Here is a 9074-nt window from a genome sequence, read left to right as displayed (position 1 = left end):
TAAAAAATATTTAAAAAACATTTATGATGCTATATCACTGCTCCAATTTTAATTCGGTGATTTGTATTTGCATACTAAGGGAGAAATTTCAAAAAGAATTTATAGAAATAGTGTTTATATATTGACCCACAATTTAGTAAGGTCTAAAATAAATTAAATTCAATTTATAGATATGTTTGATTTGTTTCTATTCGATCTCATAAAAGTTGGACATGGTAATATGATGAGTCTATTTCTATTTATCTAAATAAGTAACTAACTCATAAGATATCTTTTATTAATCTAGAAAGGAGATTTCAATAATCTCTCTAACAAAAAAGAATGGTTATTCACTAACAAAGGTAGAACTATTCTAAGACGTGGTTATTTATTCTACTATAAATACACTGATACTCTTTAGGTATATTCAAGTCTTAATCTATTAAAATCTGATTAAAATCTTCATTAACTTAAATATAAGAGTCTCTATTATTTAAATTATCGCATAAAAAGTGTTTAAATAGATCCCTAATAAATTAGCTTAAAAATGGGATAAATCTTTTTAGATATAACTCTAAAATTAAAAGATATAATAACTAAAAGATATGATAACTAATTTAAATTAAAAAATTCTAAAAGATATTATAATTATTTTAAATCAGATTTGATCTTATTAGATTAGATCAGATTTTATTTAAATTTAAAATACCTATAATAAATACTACTAAACAAATCAAAACCAAATCAAGTGTTTAACAAATCTTAACAACAAACCAAACTTAAATAGAGACTATATAAATTCAAAAATTATTGCTAAAATTTGTGTGACTTAAAAATCAATGTTGTGCATCTTGTTGTCCTGACTTACCCAATAGATCTTATGAGTGCTGCCATTTAAATATCACTGTTTTTTAGACAAATTCTTAGTCCCTTTAATGTTCAAGACCGGCATGAGACAATTTTTCGAATATTTAGATATTTAAATGTGACTTAGTTACCATTCTACCTCTTAACTTTAAAATGTCAAAAATACCTTTTTGAGTACATATTAATTCTTATCAACTCCCACAATATTGTCAATGAACAACAATATTATTATTTTTGACCAATATTTAATTAATAATAATTTGCACTTATATTTATAAAAATTTTGTACATAAAAATATATAATTTATATTTATTTTTATTAAAATTTACACATATAAATTAATATAATTTTTTTATATTTTTTAAAATTTGTACAATTAAATTAATAAAATTTATTTATTAAAGACAATTTAATATTTATAATAATTAAATAATAACAAAAAAATTAAAAATTGCTGGCCTAATGACTGATGAGTTTCTTTGTCAAATTTAGTTTATCATGAAATTTCTTAGTCACAGAAAAAAAAACCTAATTTGTCACATATGGGTTTATCAACATTGCAAACTAAATAGGTAATTATTATTTGCATAAAATAAGATTTAAATTTTTAATATTTATTTAAATAAATAAGTAAGTTAACTATTAAAAAATTCAAATTGGTTATATTTTTGTCAAATTTGTTATATCAAAACTCAAATATGATTAAATTAAAAAAAAATTTATAAACTCATTATTTAGATAGTATATATGTCTCGTTACTTGTTAGAACATTTCTAATAAAATATTTTTAGAATATTATTTTTAATATTTTTAAAAAATAAATTATTTTAAAATTAAAATTTGTATTAAAATTAATTAATAAAATAAAATTAATATTATTTTAATAAAAAATTAATAAAATTTTATTATTTATATAATTATATTAATAAAATAATTAAAAATAATATAAAACTTTAATTAAATTAAGATTAAATATAAAAAGTTAAATTTTATTTTTAATTTTAAATTATTATTTATAACATATAATTCTATAAATATTTATATATTATCTTATAAAATTAAAATTAAAATTAAAATTAACCTTAGAGATACTGGTCGTTCACTTTTGGGAGAAATCCCAAAACGGATTACCACTTTCTAAAGTTTTTTCGCTTTGCGAATCGCGACACAAGCGATGCATTCGGATTTAATTTAACCATAAAAGATAAAAAGATAAAATAGAAAAAGGGAAAAAGAGAAAAGATAAAGGATATTCAATAGGAATGCAATGTAGATGCGCAACGTGTCATCCGTTGATTGGATAGAACTTCATAGACGAGAAAGCGTTCTGTAGTCTGTACTACTACTATATATTGACACGAACCCCTTGTATTATCGCCATCTCTCTTCTCTCTCTCTCTTCTCTCCTTTTGCATCAAATTGGAACATCATCATCAGACAAACCCAATCTCTGCATATTTCCATTGCACTTTCGTCCCTTCCCTTCATTCCTTTGTGTGTATGTGTGTATGCACTCCGCAACTGTGCGACACATAAATACATACACACATACATACAAGCATAAATAACATCACACACTTTCCACGGCTTCGTACATCATCATTGCTCTTCTTCTTGCTGCTATCTGATTTTGGCTTCACGATTTCCTTCAATCCGTAGCTCTGATCACAAATTCATGGCCACCCTCGCAAATCATTCTGACGGCGCCGTCAATGGCAACGGTTGTGACGGAATGCGTCCACTTCCCGAGAAGCTCATTATCGATACCGACCCTGGCATCGGTGAGCTTCAACTCGCTATTTCAATTGTGTAATTTTAATTTTCTAAAGCTAATTAGTTTTTGACGTAATTTAGATTATAGATTACGTTATTATCATGCTTTAGGTTGGAAGTATGAAAATTAATTTTTCATGTTCTTCAATCTGGTGTGCTGAAGGATATATGTGCGTTTAATAATTCTAATTAATTGAAAAATTAGAAAAGGAATTAGTCTTTTGTTGGTTATGCAGATGATAGCATGGCGATTATGATGGCATTTCAATGCCCTGAGGTGGAGATGCTGGGTTTTACCACCATTTTTGGTAATGTTGCTACCACAGATGCCACCCAGAATGCTTTGCTTTTGGTATGTGTTTTCTAGTTTCCAATTTTTAACACAAGTTTCTTTTTATGTTTCTTGGACATGTTCTTGATTTGTGTTTTCACTATGCAAAAAGGATAGTGTGAGATCGCAGGCCGTCAAAATCTTCCTGTTGCAGAGGGTTCCCCTGAGCCATTGAAGGTAACTATTTAATATTTAGTTTGACCTTGTTCAATGTTTGGTCAAATTAAGTTTTAGAATTGTGCTTTGTTTTCCATTCCTTTGTCTCATCTTTGTGGGTCACCAGTCAAAATATTGCTGCCATGCCTCGGGCCCTACCTCCCACCCCCCTTTTATTTTTCCCACCTTTTGGTTGATTCTGTATTTCCAGTATTTTATTATGCTGACTTTTGTAAAAGGGTGGAGAGCCTCGTGTTGCTGATTTTGTTCATGGTAAAGATGGATTGGGTAACATATTCCTACCCCCGCCTACGACTAAGAAGATTGAGAAGAGTGCTTGTGAGTTTTTGGTAGAGAAGGTGTCTGAATATCCTGGTGAAGTAACTATACTTGCACTTGGACCGTTGACGAACTTAGCGTTAGTAAGTTTTCTTGGATTCCTCTTACTTTGTGATCTTGACCTTCTTAATTTAAAGCTTTTGTTACATATATTTCTTGATCTGATAGTGTGATCTCTATTATTAGGCAATCAAAAGAGATTCATCTTTTGCAAGCAAGGTGAAGAGAATAGTTATACTTGGAGGTTCATTCTTTGCCTTGGGGAATGTTAATCCTGCTGCGGAAGCAAATGTAGGTGTTGGATTCCTCTGTTCTTTTCTCCTATATGAATTCAATATGGAGCTCCTTAACTTGCTTGATTGGACAGGATCTATCTCTATTTTGTTCAAGTGACCTATTTTCTTTTATACATTCATGTCTTCACCTAGGAAATTCTCGAAGATGAGCTAAGAAATAAGTATTGGGTTTAGCTAATAAGAGAGCACTTGTTAAGGTGTTAAATGTGGAAAGTTGATTGAAAGACTAAAAAGTTGAAGTTTCCAATACATTTATAAAGTATTTATTGAAAGAAAAACTTGAAAAATTTCTACTAACTTAATCTTAAGGGTAGTTTTAGCAAAATCCGTTAGTATAATAGGAAATAAGTTATCAAGTAATGCAATTTTGTTAAATACAATAGCTGTTCTGTTGCCACCTAATGCAGTTATGCGTGTGTAATTTATAATTCAGTTTTTGAATAAAGCTATTATACATCAGTTATTTCTTGGTTTTTAGATAAGCGTTTTTTTTTCCTTTTAACATTCCCAACACATGAAGTAATCAGCTTGTAAGTTGTAGTGATTAGACGTATGTTATTTTTAGACATATGACTAGTTAAAGACTATCCACTATACATCTACTAATCGCCACAGAACGTTTATTTATTTATTTTAGGAAGTTTAACTTAAAGATCAGATTTTCATGTCTTATCATATTGATTCTTAACCTAATGATTTTGTTCTTTTTGCAGATTTATAATGATCCCGAAGCAGCTGATATTGTGTTCACCTCTGGAGCAAATATTGCTGTAGTTGGAATAAACATAACAACCCAAGTCAGATTTACAGGTGGGGTTGTAACTCCCTGTTTGCTCCAATTTCTGGGCTATCTTTAGCTGTTCATTATTATTATTCTGAGTCAGTCACTGGAAACTGAATATTGTATTTTGGTCAGATGCTGATCTCCTTGACCTGAAGGAATCCAGTGGAAAGCATGCTAGTCTCCTGGGTGATATGTGCAAATTCTATAGGGATTGGCATGTAAAATCTGATGGTGTCCATGGTAATTTCACACGCTGCTTTGATGTTTCAGTTTATGCTCTTTAGGTCTGTATTGCAATGATAATATGATTTCTTCTTTCAGGAATATTCCTCCATGACCCTGTCAGTTTTGTGGCAGTTGTCCGTCCAGATCTTTTCACATACAGGAAAGGGGTGGTGAGGGTAGAGACGCAAGGCATTTGTACTGGTCATACACTTATGGACCAAGGATTGAAACAGTAATGTCCAAATTATAAGCTGATTCTCTTTGCTTTCTTTTCAATGTTGTTAATTTTTTATGCAAATATGATTTCTACTCAACACAAACTGGTTTTTTATTTTTATTTTTATTTTTATTTTTTTTTATACAGATGGAATTCAAGCAACCCGTGGACGGGCTATTCTCCTGTTTCGGTTGCTTGGACTGTGGATGTTGAGGGAGTTCTTAATTATGTTAGGGACTTGTTGATGAAGCCCTGAAATATAGGCAATTGTACAATGCTTATGGCAGTTGTCAAAGCTTTGGAAAGTGATAGGCATGATAGCTTCTAATTTCCAAGGCTATAAATAGTGTTTCTTTCTCTCATTGTCAACCAGAACTCTCGGTATCTAGGGTTCATATTGGTTTTATCTTGTAAACCGATGAGTTCTTGTTCCCATTTGATGTAAAAGTTCATGTACTAATTCACCTGAATTGCTTTTTGCTTTGGTCTTTCATTAGTATTTTACTTTCAGAAGTAAAAGCAAGTGTCATTTTCCCCTGTTCCGAAACTTGCAGTGGCTTCTCACACTGGTTCCGGGGACCCCAAGCAACAGACTGCACCTTGTTTTGCATGAAAAATGGTAGTAAACTAATAATTCCGCAAGCATCTTGATAAAGTTAAAGGGAAGAAAGAACACGGAATCATTATAGGAATTGTTTGGCAATGCCATCAATTTTACGTGATCAAAGTATCAAACCAACTTAATACTGGATATCTATGTGCGCGTAACTTGATATATAAAATGATACACGTAACTAACATTGAAAAATGTTTTTGGGTATTTAATTTATTGGGTTAACTACCAAAAGATTCAGCGGATAACAAAAATCTCGAAATCAATTGGGTACTAAAAGATTCAGCTGTTAACAAAAATCTGGAAAAGGAGTTGTCAACAAAACAAATTCTGAATAATTTTAAAATACGATAAAAAAAAACTAATAAAATATTATATTTTTATAAGTAATAAAAAAATTTTATATTTAGCAAATAATTTATTTATTTGATCTAAATTTTTGTGACAACATTTGAATAAATATTTAAATGGTATACAAAAAACCTTCAAAGCAAAATTTAATCTTTAGATTTTTCTTTTTCTTTTAAAAAAAATGGTCATTCATAATAAAAAATTAAAAAAACATTTACTCGACAAAAATACTAAATTTTAAAGGTGAAAAGATCTTATTTTTTTAATAATGATTACAAAAAATTGTATCAAAATTTGATCTCAAATTATTTTTTATAATATAAATTTAATATTTAGTTCTTTTTATCACGTTTTGAAATCTTTTATGCTTATTTGTCGTTAGCAAATTTTTTAAGTCTTTTTGTTAGCGATTTGAACTTTTGGATATTGTTCATACCCTGACCCAACGCCAAGGCCCAAGTCCAAATAGGATAAAAAGGCCCAATCCATAGATTGATCTCCCCACGTAACTGACCTCCTCCCAAAAGGTCGGATTCGACACAGACTTCACCCTAAAGAAGTCGGAAACGAAGGTTAGCTGGCAAATAACACTTATTCAAATAAGTAACTGCCCCTAAAATCTCTCAAACCCACTTTCAGGAGTCATGTCTCAACTTTCCTAAGATAAATGGACGGTTATCCTTCTTAAAAGGTGGAACTACTCCAACGGTGGTTATTGGTTTACCACTATAAATACACTGACATCCTTCAGATATCTCTAAGTTCCAATATTCTACAAACTTGCTTAGATTCTTGCTGACTTAGGCATCGGAGTGTCTTTACGGGTACCTGATAAACCCCAATTTGACGGTTTATCTTGTATTGAATTTAGAGTATTTTGTAGACCTTTTCTCACATTTACCCAATGAATTAGCATGGTTTTGTATATTCTCCTTTAATTGTGCTTAAGAGTAAAAACATGCTTTTTAGGTCTTAAAATAAATAAATTTAATTCACCTTGATTCCATTAGATGCCTTGATATGTTTGTTAAGTGATTTAAGGTTTAGGAGGCAAAGATTGGATCAAGGGAATGAAGAAAGAAAGCATGAAAAGTTGGAGAACTCATGAAGAAATGAAAGAACCGAAAAGCTGTCAAGCCGACCTCTTCGCACTTAAACGATCATAACTTGAGCTATAGAGGTCCAAATGATGCGGTTCCAGTTGGGTTGGAAAGCTAACATCCGGGGCTTCGAAACGATATAAGAACAAAACATAAGAACAACATAAAGGAAATTACAAGAAAAGAATGGAAGAAGAATGAATGTAACTACAAAGAATTGAGAGATAGAAGTGGAAGAAATCAAAGATTAAAACCTAGATCTAAGAACTAAACCTAATCCTAATTCTAATTCTAGAGAGAAGAGAGAGCTTCTCTCTCTAGAAACTAACTCTAAACTAATCCTAATGAGTGTGTAATGGATGGAATCTCCTTTGCTCTTCAATCCTTGGCTTTAAATAGCATCTTTGGCGCCAAAGTTGGTTAGGATTGGGCCCCACAACCCTTCAGAATTCGTTGGCCACGTTTTCATTAAAAAATCATAAACCAACACCGACGCGTACGCGCACATCACGCATACGCGTCCATGGGGTAATTCGCAGGTGCGCGCAAGCGCCAGGTGCGCGCGCGCGTCCATGGGCGAGTTCAACTTCTTTGACTTTTCATGATTTCTCCACTTTGTATGCTTTCCTCTTCACTCCTTTGATCCATTCCTAGCCTTTTCAATCTGAAATCACTAACAAACATACCAAGACATCTAGTGGAATCAAAGGGAGATTAAAACCATCAAATTAAGGGTTGAAAAGCATGTTTTCACATCTAAGCACAAATAAGGAGACAATCACAAAACCATGCTATTTCATTGAATAAATGAGGGTAAAAGGTTATAAAATCCCCTAAAATCAATACAAGATAAACCGTCAAATCGGGGTTTGTCAATGGGCTTTTGATTTGGTGAAGAAATGAATTAAATTGGATTTTTAATTCAATTTTTTTTGGCCCAAAAATAATAGCTTCCAGGAGGCTGCCCTGCCCTTGTGGAGGGCAGGGCAGGATTTGGTGCTTGGTGCATTGCTGGTGCGGGCGTGGTGCAGGCTGGTGCGCAGGATGCTGCCCTGCCCTCGCGGAGGGCAGGGCAGAAAAAGTTGATGCGCCAGAATTGTGCTGTGGTGCGCTGCTGGTGCTGCCAGAATCGTGCCTTGGTGCGCCAGAAACGTGCCTTGGTGCGCCAGATTCATGCCACAACAAAATGCTGCCCTGCCCTCGCGGAGGGTAGGGCAGTGTTTCCAAACTGAAGTCCCGCGTTCGAATCCTGGCAGAAACACACGCTCATTCAATTTCCTTGGCTTTCTTGGCACCGTAATGGAGCCTAGTTCCTTGCTTCCTCATGGTCCCGTGTTCAACTCTTGTGGCAAGCATTGTAGGCATTTTCCTTTGATTTTCTTCCCTTGGTGAGCCCGATACTGCCCTTGTGGAGGGCAGGGCAAGGTTTTGTTCTTCTTGATTCCAAGGCACAAATTTGTGCTCTGCCCTTGTAGTGGGCAGGGCAGAGTTGCCTTTCATGCTTTGTTCCCTTATGTTGCCCTCCTAGAGGGCAGTGTGCCCTTGTGGAGGGAAATGCTTGCCTTCCTCATTTTGTGTGCCACACTTCTTCTCTCTTTGACCACATTTTCTTCTCCTTGAGCCACACTTCCTTAGGCCACGCTTTTCCTTTTTTTTTCTTTTCTTCTTCTACAATAAACCAAAACAACCACTCAAAGTATCACTAAATTCAAGAGGCTTATAAATCAATTAAAAATCAATTAAATTTAGCTTAAACCTCATGAGTTAACATTAATTTCATGGTGGTTGTTTGATTTAAAGAAGTTATGCATTTTCACTCCAAATCACTTACTTAGGATGTAAGAAAGTGCATAAATGCTAATAAAACAAGTGAAATTAGCTTGAAAAATGGGTATATGATGACTTGTCATCACGGAGCAGGTTGATAAAAGGTCCTGAGAAGGAATCCCCTGAAGAACTCGGAAGATCCTCTTGTCGCGGAGGAGATTCTATTATTCTCTGCCCCCGAGTCTTCAGGTCAGAATCTATCTCAGGTCGGGAGG

At 33.1% G+C, this 9074-nt stretch overlaps 1 protein-coding gene across 1 annotated transcript; it reads left to right on the top strand.

The window, feature by feature from the left end:
* The first annotated feature begins 2241 nt into the window (after window positions 1-2241).
* On the top strand, window positions 2242-5446 carry LOC130932882 (uridine nucleosidase 1-like). Its single transcript, XM_057862340.1, has 9 exons — window positions 2242-2628; window positions 2857-2972; window positions 3069-3128; window positions 3347-3529; window positions 3633-3737; window positions 4456-4552; window positions 4659-4766; window positions 4848-4983; window positions 5116-5446. Exons 1-9 carry the CDS (start codon window positions 2523-2525, stop codon window positions 5222-5224), a joined length of 1020 nt encoding a protein of 339 aa, XP_057718323.1. The 5' UTR covers window positions 2242-2522; the 3' UTR covers window positions 5225-5446.
* The last annotated feature ends 3628 nt before the right edge of the window (window positions 5447-9074 follow it).

The sequence above is a fragment of the Arachis stenosperma genome, chromosome 6 (assembly GCF_014773155.1).
Source record: "Arachis stenosperma cultivar V10309 chromosome 6, arast.V10309.gnm1.PFL2, whole genome shotgun sequence".
In the NCBI taxonomy this organism is placed as follows: Eukaryota; Viridiplantae; Streptophyta; class Magnoliopsida; order Fabales; family Fabaceae; genus Arachis; species Arachis stenosperma.
The sequence above is the reverse complement of the archived record's forward strand: the minus strand, read 5'-3'. Positions and strand labels throughout refer to the sequence as shown.

Bases quoted from the DNA above. Each gene is read 5' to 3' on its own strand.
- LOC130932882 (XM_057862340.1), top strand. From the start codon at position 2,523: ATGGCCACCCTCGCAAATCATTCTGACGGCGCCGTCAATGGCAACGGT. The intron at 3,738-4,455 runs GTAGGTGTTGGA...TTCTTTTTGCAG, and splicing joins ATCCTGCTGCGGAAGCAAAT to ATTTATAATGATCCCGAAGC. The intron at 4,767-4,847 runs GTAATTTCACAC...TTCTTCTTTCAG, and splicing joins AAAATCTGATGGTGTCCATG to GAATATTCCTCCATGACCCT.